This window comes from Elephas maximus, chromosome 11 (assembly GCF_024166365.1).
Source record: "Elephas maximus indicus isolate mEleMax1 chromosome 11, mEleMax1 primary haplotype, whole genome shotgun sequence".
Taxonomy (NCBI): Eukaryota; Metazoa; Chordata; class Mammalia; order Proboscidea; family Elephantidae; genus Elephas; species Elephas maximus.
The window spans coordinates 50,496,689-50,519,938 of NC_064829.1; the positions used below are offsets into that span (position 1 = coordinate 50,496,689).

General features: G+C 37.7%; 1 protein-coding gene across 2 annotated transcripts in view; it reads left to right on the plus strand.

Moving 5' to 3' along the window:
* Window positions 1–23,250, plus strand: part of PIK3C3 (phosphatidylinositol 3-kinase catalytic subunit type 3) — a 144,115-nt gene that overhangs the window by 99,244 nt on the left and 21,621 nt on the right. Inside the window, exons 17-22 of one of the 2 annotated variants that reach the window (XM_049900023.1) lie at window positions 449–577; window positions 1,093–1,162; window positions 2,537–2,601; window positions 3,360–3,444; window positions 6,310–6,384; window positions 21,541–21,691. In XM_049900023.1, the coding sequence (XP_049755980.1) occupies window positions 449–577; window positions 1,093–1,162; window positions 2,537–2,601; window positions 3,360–3,444; window positions 6,310–6,384; window positions 21,541–21,691 (575 nt within the window). Of the gene's footprint in view, window positions 1–448; window positions 578–1,092; window positions 1,163–2,536; window positions 2,602–3,359; window positions 3,445–6,309; window positions 6,385–21,522; window positions 21,692–23,250 lie in introns of both variants that reach the window. The other variant, XM_049900022.1, reaches the window with a different exon arrangement.

Here is a 23,250-nt window from a genome sequence, read left to right on the forward strand (position 1 = left end):
ATGCTGTCATGTTTCACCTCCTTTACTCCATTTTAGCTGTAACAATAGAAATAACTACTGCAAACCTATGTAGAATGCCTGCTGTATATCAGGGGTGGTGCCAAACCCTTAACCCCTATTGTTCCTGATCGCCTCAGCAGTTATGCAGATGAGGTGTTATTTTTGTTTTACAGGTGAGGATCACCCTGCCAGTTCCTGGCAGAGCCTGGATTCATATCCATGAATGTTTGACTATAAAACTTATACTCTTTTACCATGTAATCTTTTAATTATCTGCTAGTTCATCTAGCCATTGTACCCTACAGCAACTTGCTGCCAAGCCATCTTGTTTTATTTAGGTACTGTTTACCTAAATAAAACTGCTTGTTTTCCTTATGCTGGCTTCCGTCTGAATATGAGTAAGTCTTCATTTATTAATTTACATCCAAATTTTTTTTATTTCTCCCAGAGTGCCCTTATGCCTGCACAGTTGTTCTTCAAGACAGAAGATGGAGGCAAGTATCCAGTTATATTTAAGCATGGAGATGATTTACGCCAGGATCAACTCATTCTTCAAATCATTTCACTCATGGACAAGGTGAACGAACCTTATATTGGTGGGGACAGTTTTTCATTTTATAAAACTATAGTTTAGTGCATACATTGTATATTGAGAAAGAAGTATTTGTAACATTTACAAACTGTCTTAAAAAAAACAATTTCCACTTGACCTTGAACATATTTAGTTGTTTTTGTAAACTGCAGAATGGCCTCTTTGATGAGTATAAAATGAAACTGCATATGTTTCCTTTTCTCTAAAAGACTTTTTGTCCAGAAAGGAGTGCATAAATCATGGAAGAACCCTACTGTTCGTTGAAACCTGTTCTGAAAACTGTTGACAGTGATTTAGAGTAAAATAAAAAATCTTGCATACCATCATTCAGATAAATGTTTAATAAATTTATTTTGATGATTGATTGTGATCATCAGAGTTAACTAATAAATTGCCTTAATTTAGGCTACCTCCTAAACATCTGTTATATTTAACTGCTATAATATGTGTCCACAAAACTGCTTCATGACAGTCTTTGTGTTTTATCTTTTGATTGGAAGCTGTTACGGAAAGAAAATCTGGATTTGAAGTTGACGCCCTATAAAGTACTAGCTACTAGTACAAAACACGGTAAGTTTATTTCACACCGTGATTTTTTATTTCATTGCCCAATGAGTATACTTTTCTTTTTTCAATTGAAAATTTAACACTAAGTATTAAAGACTGACCTTCACATGCAGCACTGAAGACCGATTGGATATTTCTTTCTTTCTTGTTATTACCTCTTGAAATCACTAAGCAGAATATTTGGAAGAAAAAGTAACACCCTTTTGATGTGTTCCATTGCATTTAAAGTGATTGGAACTTCACAGTCTTTTCCTACATGGTAATCTGCAACCTGAATCGTTATTGAGAATTACTGTGACCCAGAGAGGCTTCGCACTACGCTCTGCTTATAAAAGTCACCCAGCAACTGAGCAAATTAACTGAGTCACTTAGCAACTGAACTGAATCAACCATTTTATTTTATTTTTTAACCTATCACATCTAAGTCTTTTTGAGATTGAATAACCTCTGAAAGTTGGGTGGAAGATTCCGTGGGAATGCCTGTTATAAATTTCACAAGCTTCTTACTCTTAGAAACCTAGGAGAAACAAAAATACATGCTTTACTCCTCTTCCCCTCTTTCCCGTCCTTAACCCCCCACTGCAAATTTGGTGGTTTAAATCTTCTCAGTTCCCATAGAATGGTTTCTTACTCTCCTGTATAAATTTACTGACTTTCATTTATCTTAAGACAATAGAACTAATGCAGACTATTGAGTTGTGATGCAGGAATAACTGAGGCATTCCTTACTTTAAAGGGGTACACAATCTTCTACCTTGCCTGCAAATATTTGTAATGTAAAATTCTCCAAAACTGGAACATGACTATGATCCTAAAATACTGTTTCTTTATTCAACTTTCACTTTTTTTTAAAAACAGTTCTGTTGTTACTCTCTACTTCTCATTCTCCATATATACTCTCTCCTTCCCTTTCTTTTTGGAAGTTTAAGGGATTTATTCTTTCCTGCTAGTATCATTTCCAGGAAAAGGGAGAAAATGGATATAGACAAAAGGAGGCAAAAAACATACAGTTTTAGGGTTAGGTCCCTGGTATGCCACAGTTTCAGATTTCTTAGAGTGATTTTAAATTTAGAATATTTTAAATTTATGTATGTTATAAAACTGCAGAAGGAAGAAATTTTTGATGTGAGATTATTAAAAAAAAAACTTAGACATAACTTTCTCATAAGCAATAATGGTGTGTAGAAAAACATGCAGATTTAAGTTGGCTTAATTTTTTAAAAATATTTTCTTGTAGTTACCATGGCATAAATGGCAGTATAAACTTAATATTGTGTTTACAGACCTTTTTCAGATAGTTCAGGTTTGCAGAATCTTTATTTTTATTAGTCCTTAACCAGTAGCTGTGCTTAACGCAATACGTACATTCGTGTGTAGGCTTCATGCAGTTTATCCAGTCGGTTCCTGTTGCTGAAGTCCTTGATACAGAAGGAAGCATTCAGGTACAGTATCTATTTTAAAGATTTATACAGTTCATATTCTTGTTATAGAAATTCAATTTTTATAAAAGTATATCGACTTAAATGTATATATATATTTTTAATCATCCTTCCTCCCTTAATTCTTTTTCTTTTCCTCAGAGGTAAACATCATTATCAACAGGAGACTTCCATGTTAGTACATACAGATGCTATGTACTACATTTATTATATCCCTATAATTCTTTTGTTCAGTACTTCTCTTAGTATTATCTATTCATTTCCTCTGATTTCTGAGAATTCTTACTACTCGCATTTTAATTATTTAAAAAATTTGGACTTAATTTCATTCATCTGTTTAACAGAAACAGTGTTTCAGTAGCTGAGCTTAAACAGTAATTGTAAAAACTCATACTCACTTTCAGGAGCATATATGGTATGTGAATTACATGCCAGTAAAGCTGTTAGCGTAGACAAAACCAAAAAAACTCGTGTTCACTTTTAGGAGAGTGGCAAAACAAAGTGATAAATTAAGTAAACAGCTAAAACAGTAAATTTATTTTATTTAATGTTTTTCGTATAGAATGGAAGTAGCAGCATATATTTTTATTTTCACAGTCTGTAAGCATCGTAATAAGAATGATTCTTTAGAGATATGCTTCTTAAAATTCAAATTTTAGAATTTATTGACTACATTTTAAACCAGAGATTTGTTGGTCATGATTTCAAAGTGTCTAAATTTGTTTGAAGATGTGGTAAACATGTAAATAATGTCCTTTCAGAACTTTTTTAGAAAATATGCACCAAGTGAGAACGGACCTAATGGGATAAGTGCTGAGGTTATGGACACTTACGTTAAAAGCTGTGGTAAGTTTTTCAAGCTATTACTTCCCATTGATATCGTCGAGTAAAGGAAAGCAGACCATCCTGGTGTTGCCATGTTCATACATGCTTCAAACACATTAAGATTTAAATACTCTTTTAGAAGAATATTGTTGTGTTGTTGTTAGGTGGTGTCAAGTTGGTTCCGACTCACAGCAACCCTGTGTATAACAGAACAAAAAGTTGCCTGGTCCTGCACCATCCTCAACAATTGTTGCTGTGCTTGAGCCCATTGTTACAGCCACTGTGTCGATCCATTTCATTGAGGGTCTTCCTTTTTTGCTGACCCTCTTCTTTACCAAGCATGATGTCTTCTCCAGGGATTGTTCCACTCTGATAATATGCCCAAAGTAAGTGTGATGAAATCTTGCCATCCTCACTTCTGAGGAGCATTCTGATTGTACTGCTTCCAAGACAAATTTGTTCCTTCTTCTGGATGTCCATGGTATAGTCAGTATTCTTCACCAGTACCATAATTCAGATGTATCAGTTCTTCTTCGGTCCTCCTTATTCATTGTCCAGAAGAATAAAAGATGAAAAATGTCAATAAAAGAAGTCATTCATGCTTTGACATTATAGGAGTAACAAAATACAAGTTCCGTTTAGTCTTTAATGGATGTGTCCTTGCTGTCACTTGACTATTTTATAATTAAAAGGTACCTCTTCCTGGAAGCTAATAATTTTATCCTTGATTTTCCTTGTTTTTGAGTAACTACGATTAAGTAAAGGAGTTGTGGTGATGCAGTGGTTAAGCGCTCCGTGGCTAACCAAAAGACAGCAATTTGAGCCCACCAGCTGCTCTTCAGGAGAAAGATGCGGCAGTCTGCTTCTGTAAAGATTTACAGCCTTAGAAACCCTGGGGGGCAGTTGTACTGTGTCCTAGGGGTTGCTATGAGTCGGGATCGACTCAATGCCAGCAGGGTTTTGTGGCATTTAAGTATACTATGGGAAAAGTCTCAGTCAGCAGTAATGATGCTGTAGATAAACCTCAAGAGCTAAGGTAACAGTGCTGTGTTGAGACAGTGCCTCATACGGTATTTTTGATTCGGTTGCTGTGGTCCTTTCCTGGAAATAAGTAAATAGCAGCATGCCACAGAGCTTTATGTATATTCTGAAAACATTTGCCTGTCCTCATGGAGCTTATGTCCTAGAGGATTAGTTTTTACTTTCTTAAGGGATGATTTCTTACAGAGTTTAAGGGTAGGTTCATGAAGGAGTTGACACTAGAGTTGAGCCCTGAGTAATATATGGTATATAATATGTTATACCTTTTTTTTAAGTAATCAAAGTGAGGGTGAGAGCAAAAAGAGGGTTTTCTGGACCTATAACTATATTTTAAATTTTTGGTGTAGGAATTGCTTTCTTGTATATGTTTTTTTTTTTTTTAAATAATGCCCCTGCATGATAGTGTTCCAAGCTATTTTTGACCTTATAACTCATTCCCAAATTTATTCTAGATGTTCCTTTTTTGACTGAGAACTGTAGTATTCCTAGGAATTTTCAAAACACTTAAAATGTACTTATATATTTTAGCATCTTTCATAGTTTAAATTATTTTTACTATAGGAATATAAACATGTATTCCATGTAACTGAATTAGCTCATAAAAATGATCACATATAGTGTATTAGATCTGAAGACTGTAAAAAGTACTGATGGAAACGTTTGAGACAAAATATTTCACTTCTTTTATTCCCCCTTTCTCTTTTACTCTGTGTTTCCTTCCCAACCTCTGTTCCTCTTTTTTCCTGTTTTTCTCAGACATTCAAGTCTCTGTTTTCCATGATCTAAGAAAAATTACGTGACATCTAAAGACTCAATTAGGCTGGATATTTGAGATATGAATCACTTGAATGACTGGCAGTTTATACTGTCTTTCACTTGGGCCTGTCAGTTGATGCACCTACACAAACATGGTCTCTCTGTGGCTTGGGCTTCTCAGAGCATGGTGGCTGGGGTCCTAGAGCAAGTATTCTAAGAGACAGGAAGTGGAAACTGTTGGTCTCTGAAGGCCAGTGCTGAGAAACTTGTCGTTTCTGTTGTATTCTGTTGGTCAAAGCAACTGACTGGTTTCAAGGGGAGATGACATAGAGCCCACCTCTAAATGGAGTGTCAGAGAATTTGTGGCCGTCTTTAATCCACCACAGCTGCTTCCTAACACTTGATCACGTGTGATAATTTGCATGCCATAAAACAATTACATTTTGTCTTTCTACTTACCTTTCAGAATACCAGTAACAGTAGTTGCTGTGGAGTCGATTCCAACTCATGGCGTCCCCTTGTGTGTCAGAGTAGAACTGTGCTCCACAGGGTTTTCAGTGGCTCACTTTTGGAAAGTACATTGCCAGGCCTTTCTTCCATGCCTGTGGGTGGACTCTAACCTCCGGCCTTTCATTTAGCAGCCGAGCACATTTCAGTGACCTTCCTGGGCACATTATCAGTAGGAGTTTTGTACCCTTTGCAAGTATTGAGTAACAACTAGGTTTTTAAGTGAATCATGTATTGTAGAACTCAGTGTACTGAGTTCAAATGTATTCTTAGCGTACTGAGGCTAATTTTTCTTGATGGATACCAAATACAATACTCCTTAATAAGTCGCTTTGTAGTTTTTCATTGCGGAGCCTTTAGTCAATCTGTGGAATTGCATGTTTTGCAGCAGTTGTAAAGAAGCACCACTTGAAGAGTGATGCAGCAAATTTAATTTGAGAATTTAGGTGAGATATTAAAAACAGTAATAAGAAAATTGAAAGTAAAGTAGGATATCCTGCTTTTATATTCAGTGGAATGTATAACCTGGTCTACATGTATTTTTCATAATTCTTTTTTTCTTCTTTTGGACTGTTACTGCAGCTGGCTATTGTGTGATTACATATATACTTGGAGTTGGAGACAGGCACCTGGATAACCTTTTGCTGACGAAAACAGGTAACAGAGAATGACTACCCTGGAATCTATTTATGATCAAAATAAGTTGTATAATAAAGATAAATCATAGCGTCTTAAAGGTCCTTTAAAATGGTACCTTTGAAGGACATGTAGGGTGAACGCCCATCATTGCATGTAGGAATCTCTTTAGCAATAATCCTGTAGATAGCCATCTTGCTTCTGTAGTTGAAATACCTCCTTTGTTGGAAAGTCCGTAATGTAGGCAGGCAGTCCTTTCTCTTACTGTGCAGCTCTCGTTAGAATATTAGAGCATTCCTTTTCTTATTGAACTACACTGAACTCACTTTAACTTCCTTTATTCTTTGCTTTTGCCCTTGGATCTCTGTGGAATAATTACTCTCATCCCTCTTCTTCCTAATAACTCTTTTCCTCTATGGCTTTTAAGCCATCTGTATGCAAGCACATTCAGAACTGTAGCTCTCTACACCAGTTTGTTTCATTATTGTCACGATCATGTATCAACTTCTTCTTTGAAATTCTAATTACATGGTAAGTTGTCCCCTTTCCCCACTCCCTGCCTAAAACCTGCTTTTTACCTCATTTCCCCATGTCAATAATAAGTAGCAACATCACGTACCCCGTTATTCAAGCCTGAGATCTAGGAGTCATTTTTAGTACCTCTTTTGGCCTCATCCTTACATATCAGATCTGTTAGCAGATCTTGTCTATCTCTAGAGCAAAACACGAAGTCACCACCCATTGCCATGATTTCCACTGCTGTCACCCTAGTTGAAGCCACCAGCATCTCTTGCCTAAATAATTTGAGTATAATCTAGACACTTTACTATGGCTTCTGAGGCTTGCCCACACTGATCTTGTACATGTTCCCTGAAAATGTCAAACCACCCCTGCCTTAGACAAGTGCTCTTGTGTTTGTTTATTGGAAAGCTCTTCTTTCAGATCTTTGCAAGGCTGACTTTGGTTATCAAATCTGAGTTCTAATGGCTTCTGCTATCAAAAACCCTTTATAACGTTCTAGTTTGAAATAACGTAATCCTCATGCAACCCTCTCTCAGTTACTTTCTACGTATTACTGTTTTGTTTTCTTTATATCAAGTATCACAAACTGAAGTTACCTTTTTTTAATTTAATTCAACAAATATTTATTGAGCACCTAACTATGTGCCAGGTACTGTTCTAAGGGCTGGGTAATACCAAAGTGGACAGAAGAGACAGAAATCCTTGCCCTCGTGGATCTTGTTAACTTCTTATTGTCATCACCCCCATTCAGAAAACAAGTTCCATGAGAGCAGGGACCTTGCCCATCTAGCTTACCACCATACCTCCAGAGCCTTGAACCATGCCTTGCTAAAGTGTTCAGTAAATCCGTGTTGAATTAATGTATGAACAAATAAATATTTCTGTTCTTCCATGTAGCCCTTTCTTCTCTGGGCTAAAGCAAGTTTGTCCAGCCTTCCACAGAAAATAGATTTTCAGATTACTCTTTAAACTGGTCTCTTAGGTAAGGCCATTTTTTGTTTTGTTAGTATTCCCCCAAAATGAGACACCCAGAATTTAACACAATACATCAAGTGTAGTCTGATTGTTAACATAATAAACTGATTAATTCCCTAATCTGACACTTCACGTATTCAAATTTAATTTATTACATGTGAAAAATCATCTGTGGTAGAATTTGTATCTGTGAACCACCTCTGTGTCAAGGCCAGGCACTCCCTTTAATAACCAAGACCCAAGTAATGTAATGAAATTGCCATGGAAGTCGTTGACTATAATTTGCTGATTTAACAGAGGGTATTTATTTAAAAAAAAAAAAAAAAAAATTTTTTTTTTTTTATTTATAAAATGTTGTAGTGGCTCAGTCATTATGGCTCAGCTCTTAACTGCTTGGCTACTAACTGCTTAGCGGTTCGAACCCACCAGCCACTCTGCAGCACAAAGATGGGGCAGTCTGCTTCCGTTAAGATTTACAGCCGTGGAAGACCTTTTCTGCTCTCCTACAGGGTCGCTATGAGTCGACAACAACTTCATAACTATGTGTTTGTTTTGGTTTTTTTTTTATGGTGTGTTTGGAGAAAATCGTAATTTGGAAGTTTTCCTGTGTTCCTTTAGCTCTCATTTTGTTGAGTATTTTAACCACAAAAATCAAGTTAACAGTGATTCCATAGTGGAAGTGTCGCTGTGAGTCAGAATATACTACTCAACGGTACCCAACAACAGTGGAATACTCTAGTGTACTGAGTAGCATTACATCTGTAATATTAGATTCACAGATTCTACTCGCCTCTTCTTTGGAAACTGATATAGACTTTTTTTCTCTTGGAGAAGAGCTCTCTCGTGTGGCTCTGTGTGTGTTGATGGGGGTATTTTAAGAGTAAGATTGAGAAAACGGATTCCACCTCATGTGCTTTCACTCAGGTTAGTTACTTGTTTTATGAAAATTGAATCATAAAATTTCAGAAACAGAAGAAGCTTTAAGCTTCTTGTTACTAGTTTGCCACTAGATGGTGCTCCAAATTTACATTTAAAAAAACAAAAACTTACCTTAAAATGTGCCTGTTAAATAAGAAGCATGTCTTTTTTCTTTTAAAACAGCATTTCCTCGTGCAATTTCTTAACTATTCGTAATTATTTCACCCAGTCAAATCATGCAGTTAGTATTTTATGTCTTCCTCACTGGGGTAAATATTTTCTAAATTTTCAGGTTTAGTTTTATATAATTACGTTATATAAAGAAAGACTGATTACGTCTAGACAAATGGAAGTTAAATGCATTCCTCAACTTCTGAAAATGTATGACTCATTTTAAAAGGTGTGTCTTTAGTCATCTTTCACTGACTTTCCATATTTCAAAGCATTTTCAAATCATGTTATTACTTCTGTATTATAAATAAACTTTGTATAGTTTTTAGACAGAATTTTCAATGTGGTTGATTTCAGAAAATAAGTCATTGTTTTTAGTTTAAAGTGCCTCAGATATCATGAAGCATCTTCCATTGAATGTTTTAGGCCCATCATGCCTTCAGAACAGATTGTAACACCAAAATTCACAACTGTGGATTCTATTACATAACTGTCCAAGCTCTCAGAGGTCAGTGGGGCATTTTCTACATCTTAAGGAACATTTTTCCCATTTTTCTGTTCCACTCTGTAAATTTAGATGAGTCAAAGAATGTGTGAAGGAAAATGCTTCACTGCATATAAGAGAATTTCAAAATCTATACAAGAGTAGCGTGTAACAATATAAACTCTGAGTTACAGTTACCAATTTCCCAGAACTTTATTGCCCATTTTTATTTGGAACCCTGGTAGTGCAATGGTTAAGAGCTATAGCTGCTAATCAAAAAGCCTGGCATTTTGAATTCACTAGCCGCTCCTTGGAAACCCTATGAGTCAGTCAGTCACTCGAAGGCAATGGGTGTAGTTTTTTTTGTTTAGTTTGGTCTTAGATGCATTTAACTTTGCTGAAGTTTCCTCAGCAGATACAGCAGAGGGCGCTCCATATCCACCATAAATGTAAAAATCTGGAAATTCTTTTGTCAGTGTATTGTCATGTGATCAGTTATTAACGTTTTCTTGAAGCAAATTTGGAGCGAATGATGTTTCATCTGTTAATATAGCATTCTTTGGGCAAGACGTTACAAAATTTAAGCTGTGATACTGGATAGGAAAAAATGTGCATTTTTGTTTTTTAGAGTTGGTGTTCATAGAGGAAGCTTGTTCAGAGTAATCAATTGTGACAGGACTCAAAACACGGCTTGATGTTTATCCCAGCTCTTGGGAAAAAGGTGTATTATTTTTTCCTTTGTTTAGACATTTGAGAGGTTGAGTAAAAATAAGTACCAGTGTAACTCTGATTGCTCAGGATATATGGGCTTCACAGTAGAATATGTAAATAACTGAAAAAAAAAAATCACAAAAACAGGAGGCTAATAAACCTAAAGTTATTGTAGGTCCTAAGGATGGCCCTTCTAATCTGGATTTATCCACTGGCATAGTGAGAAGGGGCTATCCTGTGCTGTCCAGTTGATTCTCACTCGTAGCCACCCTATATAGAGTAGAACTGCCCTGTAGGTTTTCCTAGGCTGTGATCTTTATGGAAACTCTGGTGGCATAGTGGTTAAATCCTATGGCTGCTAACCAAAGGGTTGGCAGTTCAAATCTGCCAGGCGCGGCTTGGAAACTCTATGGGGCAGTTCTACTCTGTCCTGTAGGGTCGCTGTGAGTAGGAATCAACTCGACGGCACTGGGTTTGGTTTGGTGGTTTGGTAAACTTTACGGGAGCTGGTCGCCAGGTCTTTTCTCCTCCCAACCTTTAAGTTAGCAGCCGAGGGCTAACCATTGTGCGACCAGGACTCCTTATAGTGAGAGGTGTGGCAACCTTGTTTTTCTTGGAACTTGACAGTAATACCCTTTGAGCATTTTGTCAGAAAGCTTAAAGTAAGAAAATAGTCATTCTTACTGTCTACAGTAATTTCTACTTATGGATGTCCTACTGTTCTGTGTTACTCAAAAGTTTGTTGAAAAATAATGCTTCATCACTGTGATTTTAACTCTAAGTGAAAATAGCTCTAATATGAGTTATTGTAAGGTTTAATGGCTGTTGGGACAATTGGAGTATACTTATAAGGGAGCATTTTTAATTCAAAAAAATAGGTTCCGTTCTATCAATAAGTGGTTGTTCACCACCTCTGTTGTTTCTAGGTTTAGTGATAGGGCAAAAGGAAAGCTAGCATTCACCGAAGAAATAAAGGTATTTTGTGGGAGAATGATCAAATGTTAGGTTGTATACAAAAATTGAAGAGAGTGGGGAACTCACTGCGAAGTAGAGTGGCAAGGAAGAATTTTTTTAGAGTTGGCATTTGAGCGAACTCTTTAAAAAAAGATAGTTTGACATACCTTTCTCATGGATAGGAAGACTTAACATAGTAAACATGTCTATTCTACCAAAAGCCATCTATACATACAATGCACTTCCGATCCATACTCCAGTGACTCTTTTAATGTGATGGAGAAACAAATCACCAACTTCATATGGAAGGGAAAGAAACCCCGGATAAGTAAAGCATTACTGAGAGAGAAGAAGAAAGTGGGAGGCCTCACTCTACCTGATTTTAGAACATATTATACAGCCACAGTAGTCAAAACAGCCTGGTACTGGTACGACAACAGGCACATAGACCAATGGAACAGAATTGAGAACCCAGATATAAATCCATCCACATATGAGCAGCTGTTATTTGACAAAGGCCCAGTGTCAGTTAATTGGGGAAAAGATAGTCTTTTTAACAAATGGTGCTAGCATAACTGGATATCCATTTGCAAAAAAATGAAACAGGACCCATACCTCACACCATGCACAAATACTAACTCCAAGTGGATCAAAGACCTAAACATAAAGACTAAAATGATAAAGATCATGGAAGAAAAAATAGGGACAATGTTAGGAGCCCTAATACAAGGCATAAACAGAATACAAAATATTACCAAAAATGACAAAGAGAAACCAGATAACTGGGAGCTCCTAAAAATCAAACACCTACACTCATCTAAAGACTTCACCAAAAGAATAAAAAGACCACCTACAGGTTGGGAAAAAATTTTCAGCTATGACATCTCCGATCAGCGCCTGATATCTAAAATCTATATGATTCTGTTAAAACTCAACTACAAAAAGACAAACAACCCAGTCAAAAAGTGGGCAAAGGATATGAACACGCACTTCACTAAAGAAGATATTCAGGCAGCAAACAAATACATGAGAAAATACTCTCGATCATTAGCCATTAGAGAAATGCAAGTTCAAACTATGATGAGACTCCATCTCACTCCAACAAGGCTGGCATTAATCCAAAAAACACAAAATAATAAATGTTGGAGAGGCTATGGAGAGATGGAACTCTTATACACTGCTGGTGGGAATGTAAAATGGTACAACCACTTGGGAAATCTATGTGGCGTTTTCTTAAAAAGTTAGAAATAGAACTACCATACAACCCAGAAATTCCACTCCTCGGAATATACCCTAGAGAAATAAGAGCCTTTACAAGAACAGATATATTTTACCAAATATATCTGTGTTTATTGCAGCACTGTTTACAGTAGCAAAAAGCTGGAAGCAACCAAGGTGTCCATCAACGGATGAATGGTTAAATAAATTATGGTATATTCACACAATGGAATACTGCACATCAATAAAGAACAGTGATGAATCTGTGAAACATTTCATAATGTGGAGGAACTTGGAAGGCATTATGCTGAGTGAAATTAGTCAGATGCAAAAGGACAAATACTGTATAAGACCACTATTATAAGATCTTGAGAAATAGCATAAACTGAAAAGAGCACATACTTCTGTGGTTACGAGGGGGGACGGAGGGTGGGAGAGGGTTATTTACTGATTAGTTAGTATATAAGAACTACTTTAAGTGAAGGGAAGGACAATACTCAATACAGGGAAGGTCAGCTCAACGGGACTGGACCAAAAGCAAAGAAGTTTCCGGGATAAACTGAATGCTTCGAAGGTCAGCGGAGCAAGGGCGGGGGTTTGGGGACTATGGCTTAAGGGGCCTTCTAAGTCAATTGGCAAAATAATTCTGTTATGAAAACATTCTGCATCCCACTTTGAAGTGTGGTGTCTGAGGTCTTAAATGCTGACAAGTGGCCATCTAAGATGCATCAACTAGTCTCAACCCACCTGGATCAAAGGAGAATGAAGAACACCAAGGTCACACGATAACTATGAGCCCAAGAGACAGAAAGGGCCACCTGAACCAGAGACTTAGGTCATCCTGAGACCAGAAGAACTAGATGGTGCCTGGCCACAACCGATGACTGCCCTGAGAGGGAGCACAACAGAGAACCCCTGAGGGAGCAGGAGAACAGTGGGATGCAGACCCCAAAGTCTCATAAAAAGACCAGATTTAATGGTCTGACTGAGACTAGAAGAATCCCGGCAGTCATGGTCCCCAAACCTTCTGTTGGCCCAGGACAGGAACCATTCCCGAAGACAAGGAAGGGACTGGAGTATGGGTTGGAGAGAGATGCTGACGAAGAGTGAGCTACTTGTATCAGGTGGACACTTGAGACTGTTGGCGTCTCCTGCCTGGAGGGGAGTTGGGAGGGTAGAGAGGGTTAGAAACTGGCAAAACCGTCACAAAAGGAGAGACTGGAAGGAGGGAGCGGGCTGACTCATTAGGGGGAGAGTAAGTGGGAGTATGGAGTAAGGTGTATATAAGCTTATATGTGACAGACTGACTTGTAAACTTTCACTGAAAGCACGATAAAAATTATTTTAAAAAAAAGGTAGCTTGGATTATAGGGAGCAGTGGAACAGAGTCAAGTAGGAGAACCAGCAGAAGTGTGAAAAAAGTAATGAGTGCAATTTTAATATTGGTCACTTTTAATTATTAAGTTAACAAAATGGAAATTAAAAAAAACCCTACAATTAAGTATTATTAATTTTAGTAGTTTCTATTCACTTTAGTCCAAGAAATACAATTGTCTTGAACTATAGTTTCAGAAATTGCTTCATGCCACTTATGCAAATATAAAAAAAAATATATATAGGAACATTTAATTAGTACTTCTTATTCTCTTTGAAACTCTATGGGACAGTTCTACTCTGTGTTATAGGGTCGTTATGAGTCGGAATCAACTCAACTCTGTGGGGCAGTTCTACTCTGTCTTGTAGGGTCGCTGTGAGTCAGAGTCGACTCGACGGCACTGGGTTTTTTTTAATTCTCTTTGTATTGTAAGAGAAGGTAATTACAGTCAGCAGTCCATTTGTTTTAGGTACATTTTAGCTCCTGACTGCTTAAGGAGATATATTTGAATAAGAACAAACTCCCTGAACTTCTTCATTAAACTTTTTTTTTTATTTATTTCATGAAGTACATTTTTTAAGCCCTTATTAGCTTTATTTGCAGAAACTAATTTTAAAACCGTTCTCTTTGGTATGTATGAGGATGAAGTTTCTTAAAACGCTAACAGCCTCTTTTCGAAATACATGGCTCTTTGAACTTGCAAAGCATCGTAATTGTTTCATTGTTAGCTATTGAATATTTTATGTCTTGCAATTAAGCAGGAATCCTAGTCTTTGAGAGTTCAGTTGCAGAAAGAATAGAAATATGCTCTTCATTAGCAGTGATGCATAACCAACATTGGAATTCCTGTAATGCCTATAAAGAAATGAGGAAAAACAGGGCAGGGGTCTCTATCTAAAACATAAGAGTTAAATAAACTAGGTGTGATGACTCATACCATTTGTTACTAGGATACCATGAGTTATTAATGCTGGCAGTTTCATCATTTAGAGATTGGTCAGGCTGGTCATTTGCTCAAGTGCTGACTATCACTAGGAATTATATTGGAAACAAAATGAAAACATTATTTAAGTAATTATATAAAACCTTGGAAAGTTGATCCGTACCTGTAATACTGTGAGGCTCTCTTATCTTTATTCCTCTTGAAGGGTAGAATAGCATGTGCCTAATGAGTTAGGAGACCCTGGTGGCGTAGTGGTTAAGTGCTACGGCTGCTAACCAAAGGGTCGGCAGTTCGAATCCGCCAGGCGTTCCTTGGAAACTCTATAGGGCGGTTCTACTCTGTCCTATAGGGTCGCTATGAGTCGGAATCGACTCGACGGCACTGGGTTTGGTTTGGTTTTTGGTTTAATGAGTTAGAAAATAAACAGAAACTCCAGAATGAGAATAAAGTAAAAAGTGGTTAGTTCAGTTGAACAGAGGATATATATTTAGCTGAAGGCAGCAAAATCTTTACCGTAAAGTTGGTCCCGGACTTTTCACCAAATCCAGTTAAATTTGGTTAAATACCCCTGTGAAACTTAAGAGATTAGGAGATGATGCTCTCCCAGTGAGTTAGTTATCGACTTCCTTACTCTAAAACTGGTTGTTCACCTTTTTTGAATCATGGACTTCCTTTGGAAATCTGAAGTTTGGATCTCCCAAAAAATAAATTTAATTGTTTAGAGACCACTGAAATCCATTTTGGGATTCCTTTCATGGGTTCCAGATTAAGAGTTCTTGAACCAAAACGGTATTTTTCAAACACGAGTGATACACGGTCCTCTTTTAAGTAGAAATAAAGTCTCTTGTGTTGACATGTTGCATTTTGTAATCTTAAATATGTACAACCTAAAACCTGATATTAACTTCTGGTGCTTCTGCTCTTACAAAACTATAAAATGAAAAGTTTCATAAATTAAAACAATGTTATAAACTAGTAAATTTAACATTAATGTGAGAGACAGTGTAATACTGAAACTAAATTGCTTCTTGCAGTGTGAATATTGTACGATAGTACCGTGCGAGTGCGAAGTGCTTTTCCTGTTGCACACCACATGAAGCTTCTTAAGCTCTTTTCTCTAGTTGAACTACATTAAAACCTGTTTGTCCTAGATGCTGTCACTTCTTTGCAAGGTATAAGTAAGTCTGCCTCTGTTCTGTTTTGTATTTGCCCACAACAATGTAAATAGTACCAACTGAGTCAAAAACCCTGAAATCACAGAGCAGCATTTGGTTATAAAGTGTCATCTGGATGATCCAAATTCAACCTCCATTAATTTTATCATTGATCATCACAGAAGTGAAGACACACAAATTTAAAAACAGGGCAAGTTCTCATCAGAATTGTCAAGTTTCTGGAAGAGAATTTCTGGCATCACCGGTGTTATTAAAGGTTGTCTGGGTTATAAATTTGGAGTTGAGGTATCATTAGTGAAGTAAATGCAGAATAGACCCATTGAGTGCTCCTGTTGTCCTGGGTTTCTGGACTATCCCAGAGGTAATAAAGCAAGAGTCTTGATTATGAGACTCTTAATGTTTTTTTTTATAGTGGAGGGGAGAAAGGTAAGTGAAAAATAATTTTGATGTACAGTTTGCTAAGGGATTTTGATAGATATGGGTGAGGTAAGCAATAACTGTTTACCAAATGTTTTCTATTTAGGTAACGATAGTGTCAGCTAGAGGAACTATTTAAGCCATTATTACCTTTGCTGTATTTTTTTTTTTTTTTTTAACAAAAGAGAATTTTTCACTTCTCTATAGGTTCCTAACTGTATGTAATTATAATTCCTTTCATCTCACCCCTCACCCCGTTTGTCATTTACTGTACTAGATGATACCCCTTTTTAAAAAAAAAAAAACTTGTTTTTATGAGACTGACCAATTTATCAATTTGAACAGGAGCATTTTAAACCCGGTCTAAGTTAAAAAGAATTCCCTGGGTGGTTCAGATGGTTAAGCTCTGGACTACTAATGAAAGGTGGGTAGTTCAGACCCACCCAGAGGCACCTTGGAAGCAAGGCCTGGCAATCTGCTTCTGAAAGGTCACAGCCTTGAAGATCCTATGGAGCATTTCTACTCTGCACACTTGGGGTCACCATGAGGCAGAATTGACTTAACAGCAACTACAACATAAGTTAAAAAAAAAAAAATGTACATACATACATACGTATGCATTGGTTCACGTCCACAATAAATTCTGTAAATAGGATGTTATGCAGTTTGGATGTTGGGCGAACACCATATTATACACAGTCAGTCCCCAGGTTATGTTTCCAGTCTGCTGCTGTTCTGTTTGCCTGAGGAGCAGGGGCAGCCGAGCCAGCTGGGCAAAACCTGAGAACTCTATCCACTGGATATAGGAGGCTGGCCATGCTGGATGTGTGGCTGTGGACCACCCCGCCCACAGCAGGATTGGGACTTTATGAATGTCCAGGTGCAGGTCAAGTGATGCATGGAGGTGGGGCTGGAATGGTGGCTGCAGGACCAGGTGGTGTGTGGGTGCCCGGAGCACGGCTGGCAATGGCAGCCTTGGCTGTCCCTACTCCTGATTGGGATTTGAGGACTTTAAAACTATTAAAGGGAAATTAATAATAGAAGATCTGCTTTCCCTTAAAAAAAAAAGAAACTTGTGGGACCACAGACATGCGGTTGGACATTGTCCCAATGGATGTTATATAGTACATATTTGTATTTATACATCCCTAATGTTCAATAGGGCAGTGTCTGACCATATATATATGTCCCTGTGCAAGGATACCAGACTCCCATCTTGAGGTCAGCTTCTGCCCAGCTGCTGCGCGTGGCCTGGGAACCACCTAATCTGTAGTGATAGAGGCCCAGGCCCAAAGTCCAAACCCCAGTCCCCCTCAGCAACAGTGACACAACGTGTCTAGTCCCAGCATTTTGCCTAGTGTGGTCCTGTAGGGTGCTGGTGGAAAGATATATGCCCTGGATGCACCAGCCCTGGCTTGGGTGCCATCGTCCCCCCTAGGCCCACACTGTCCCCTCACTGGGCAGGTTCTCATGGGACAGCTAGCCTTCCCTGCAGCTGGCTTATCAGAGAATGCAGGGACAGCTGGGAGAGACTCTGCCACCTGAGACATTTGCAGCGCTCACCTGAGGAGTTTACACTGGGAGCTGCCCTACCAGCACATAGTGCAGCAGCCCCAAGGCCAGTGTGCCTGGGAGCCCCGTGCCCCTTCAGACACAGGTGGTCACACACCCAAATCACATAATGTCCTAGAACCTATTGTGGACAACTATGTATAAAAAAAAAAAAAAAGTATAAGGAGATGATTTATTTAGGTAAATGAAAAATTTGGTTTTTCATGGAATAATTAGAGATCTTGGTTAGCTACTTACTCTACAGCCAGATGGTAATAGTGCTTAAACCTTTGCATAGTTGTTATTTTCATCATTCATACAGAAGCTGTTATTATATATGAAGCCTATATCCCAAATTGATATAACTTCTGCTGACTCCAGATAACTTTTATTGTACTTTTTTTTTTTAACAGTTGTGTGAAAATAGTGCTACTATGTTGACTTTTATATCATTTTTGTCCAAAATTCAGACTTTATTTATTACTTGGCTTTGGTAAATTTCAAGTTCTTTATAAAATTTCCAACTTAATGTATTGTTTAGTTTTTCCTTACAAGAAAGATGGCAGAAAGAGTTTCTTATTCTTTTAATACTTAATTTTACCAATTTTTGGGAGTTGTCATCTTGGACATGAATGTATAAATACCCGTTCAGTATATTTAAAATATCCTTAAAATGGTAGTTATTGATAATTATTTTTTAGTAAAGTTCAGAATTTTATTTTTTTTAAATCTGTTATTTGAGGTATTTAAGATAAATATTTGTAAGCAGCTTTAAGGGACCTGATCCAAAAACCAAAACCAAACCCAGTGCCATCAAGTCGATTCCAACTCATAGCGACTCTATAGGACAGAGTAGAACTGCCCCATAGAGTTTCCAAGGAGTACCTGGCGTATTCAAACTGCCGACACTTTGGTAAGCAGCCGTAGCACTTAACCACTGCAGCACCAGGGTTTCTAAGGACCTGATCACTAGTAATAATTGGCTTGATTTAGTTTTGTATAAGTCCTGTCAGACAAAAAATGTTTTTTTCCTATGACTTAGTGACATTTAGCCAGGGTTCTCCAGAGAAAGAGAACCAGGGAGAGAGAGAGAGAGAGACACGCACACACGCACACACAGATTTACTTTGAGGAACTGACTCATGTGGTTGTGGTGGCTGGCAAGTCCAAAGTCCATAGGTCAGGCGGCAGGCTGGAGACTCCAGCTGGTTCATGGGATTGTAGGGGCTGGCAAGTTCATAACCCATACTTCAGGGAGCAGAGCGGAGACTTCTGTAGGCTTGTATCCCAAGATCATATGTCAGGCAATGGAAAAAATGCAGAGTGAAGAGAGAGAGCAAGTTCTGCCAAAGTACCTATAGTCTGAAGGTGGAACACACTCTAAGGAAACTCCTTTTGTTTTAACTGATTGATTATATTAGATTACATTATGAAAGGTGATTACATTACATTATGGAACAGCAACTAGTCCAGTGTTTGGCCAAACCGTGGGAAACCATAGCCTAGCCAAGCTGATATAAAAAATTAACCTTCAGACATACCTCCTAGAATGGGGAAAGGCTATAGGTATAACAATCCTTCTTGACAAAAGCAAGGTTTCTTATTTCGTTTGACACACCCAACTATAACTTAGTTGAGGATAATAATAATAATAATAGCTAACATTTAGAGTGTTTACTGTGTACTCTAGGTACTGTTAAGTATTAGATGTATTCTCTCTTAATTTATCTTATGAGGTAGTTATCAATATTAACCTTATTTTGAAGTTTAGGAAATGAGGGACGGGGTTAATCAACTTTGTCAATGTCACATACCTGATCAAATGAGAGATGAAGGTGTCAGTTGTATATAGTGCAGCTGTAGTACCGATTCAGAGCACTTGCCAATGCCTTGCTGTTAACCTGGGACTTCATTGCCTTATAACCAGAGTTGTTTCTGTGCCCATCTTTGTTTTATATTTCCAACAGTGACCTAATGATGGAATATAAAGTTTACAGATAACAGTCATAATGCAAGAGATAGAAGGTATAGCCAACATTGTAATGGTTGGAGTCAATAGGTAAAAATAACATTGCAAGGTGGTAGAAGTGTCCATAGACTCAGTAAATTCATTTTGAGAAGCAAAGGTTTTGGCTGGTGCCTGGAGGGAAAAACACTAATCTTCCCAAACATGAGATGGAGGATGAGTTTCCATATAAAACAGGTCATAATATATTACAAGACAAATGAGAGTAGGCAGGTTGTACCAGAGAGTTCTTACGGTTGGCTTTTTAAAATTTATTTATTTCTTCAACAGTGAGCTCCTGCCTACTATGTACCAGAAACTATTCTGGTACAGAGGATACAGCAATGCACAAAACAGACATAAATCCCTGCCTCAGTGAAGCTTAAATTGTAGGACCCGTGAGATGTTGTCTTAGTTATCTATCTAGTGCTGCTGTAACAGAAATACTACAAATGGGTGACTTTAACAAACAGAAAATTATTTTCTAACAGCTTAGTAGTGTAGAAGTCCTAATTCAGGGTGCTGTCTGTAGGGAAAGACTTTCTCTGTGGGCTCTGGAGGAAGGTCCTTGTCTCTTTTGAGCTACTGCTCCTGGGTGATCTTCACGTGGTTTGGCATCTCTCTGCCCTCATCGCTGCCTTTTGCTTGCTTGTTTAGTCTCTTATTTCTCAGAAGTGTAGGATTTAAGACCCTATACTAACACTGCCTCATTAATATAACAAAAAGAACCCATTCTCAAATGGAATTATAACCACAGGTGTAGGGGTTATGATTTACAGCACATATTTTGGGCGGAGCACAATTCAGTCCGTAACAGGTATGTTAAAATAGATTCCTACTTTATACCTGCTTATAAATCACAAGGTGTTTTATGCATTCTAAGGTGAATCATTCTATAAGATTAATTATTGCATTCGTACATACCTGTTTTCTTTATATTATTGCCCTTGGGTTTCTCGTAATGGGTGCTGTAGCAGTATTCATTTCTTGCCAGATGTGAATACTGTGGTTGGTTTCTTAGTTTACAACTAATGAGTGGCACAGATAAGTTGAAAGTGGTTCAAATGAAGCTAACAATATAATTTTCAATTTGGGGATTTTTTTTTTTTTTAATAGTGGTAAGTTAAAGGAGTAGTCTGAGGAACAGTTAAAAGTAATGGTTTTCCATTATCTGAAGGACGCTCAGCTTTAACTTTAGCATGAGAAGTTTGCTACAAGATACCAATTTCTGCACATACCTTAAAAAGTGGCCCAGATTTTGACTGTCTTTGATTTCTGGGAATCTAAAAATAGGATTTAAAATTAGCATTACTATGATGATTTTGGAAACCCTGGTGGCATAGTGGTTAAGAGCTATGGCAGCTAACCAAAAGGTCAGCAGCTGGAATCCACCACACGCTCCTTGGAAGCTCTATGGGGGCAGTTCTACTCTGTCCTATAGGGTCGCTATGAGTCAGTAATCGACTCAATGGCAGTGCGTTTGGTTTTTTGTTGGAATGATGATTTTAAGCACAGCATCATTTTGAATGAATGTGAATTAAAATGAACTAGGATATGCTCTGAAGATCACTCTCACACCTGAGGTCAGAGGATCAAGCATTTTAATAGGCTTTTTTTTTTACTGTGAGCCAGTACTCTTTATAAAGAGGTGCCCCTTATGGCAATTTTATGTCATATGCCCTTCCCAGTTCTTTCTCTAAGATAATTCTGGAAACAAATGAGTTTCTTGTCAACATCCAGGCAAACTCTTCCACATAGATTTTGGATATATTTTGGGCCGCGATCCGAAGCCTCTTCCGCCTCCAATGAAGCTGAATAAAGAAATGGTGGAAGGCATGGGGGGCACACAGAGCGAGCAGTACCAAGAATTTCGTAAACAGTGTTACACGGCTTTTCTCCACCTTCGAAGGTAAGTTGGTTTGCTTGACATCAGGATCTTTGGAAATTCATTTCATGGAGCAAGAGGAGTTGTCCAAATGTATTCATTCTTTAGCATCACTCCTTTTCAGAACAATACAGGCAACGATATTTCTTAATATACATTTGGTATGTATTTTGATAAGTAGTCAAATATCAAGGGAAGAGAAGATAAAACTTCTTGCTTACCCACTAATTGCCTGGTTGTTATTCCACCAAATAGGAAGCTGGAATTGCACAAGATTAGGTAAACACCAAAAAAAAAAAAAAAAGAAAACCACAACCCCAAAGCTGTTACCGTCCAGTCAATTCCGACTCAAAGTGACCCTTTGGGACAGAATAAAACTGCCCCATAGAGTTTCGATGAAGCGGCTGATGGATTTGAACTGCCAACCTTTTGGTTAACAGCCGAACTCTTAACTGCTGTGCCACCAGGGCTTATAGGTAAACACAGAGGCTTCAGAATCAGTGGCTTGACATCATGTTCATAAAATGTGCTATGCATACTTCGACACTATGAGGATAGAGATAAATCCTCCAGTCTTGGAGCTCTGCAGTCACCACACTGGGTTTTTTTCCTTATCCCTGGCAGACTTATTTCTTTAAGAAAGAATGAAGCATTTAACTTACTTAAAGTGAAATTAGCTCATTTTCATTCTTTAGCACCTTTATCAGTCATGTTTTTGGTTGTTCTTCAAGAAGGAGAGGAGGGAACAACCAGAAATTTAGTTAAGTGACTGAAAAGTAAATGTTACACATAATTTTGTCTTTCTTTTTTGCACCTCATCAGCTCATCTGCTGAAAAATTGGTTTTTCCGTATCCCTTATATTTCTGTTTCCTTTGTTCTAGTTAGGACAACATCAGTATATCGTCAGGAAAAAAAATGTCATATTTATTAAATTCGAGACACGGCCCTGATGATTAATCAAAAATGGCAGGACAATTTGACTCTTAACTGTTTTCAGCCTAAGTACAGTAAGCAAATATTCTAAGTCCAGCAGAAAACCCCACCCCAGGAGACATACCTACGGGTTCTTCCGGATAAAAATATAACTGGAGGATAGTGAGTTGTTCTGTGCATGTGGTTTCTATCTAGTTTGTTTTCATAACCTTATTACTTCATATAGTGCTTGGAACATAGACACTGAATATACGTTTATTGAATGAGAACTCTCGGTATTTGTATGAGAACCCCCAGATTTTCTGATTCAGTAGGTCTTCGTCGAGGTCAGGTTCCCAGGTGATGTTGATGTTTCTGGTCCCAGAAAAACTGCTGTCCTTTTTTAATCAGGGTTCTTTTTTGCAATGACTAAATAGGCCTTCATTGTTAATTCAGTCTCTACATGTATGGTAAACCCTTGAACATGTATTTTACAAAGTGCCACATTATTTATCTTTTGGAGAGCACAGTGGCTCAGTTTTACTTTCCAGAAATGCTAAAAGAATAACAATAAGATCAGTGCTCTTTCTATTTCCCTGGTGAGAGAGGTGGGAGTCCAACTTTAGTATCTGGGATTTTTAATTTAAAATAATCAAAGCCTATAGAGAAC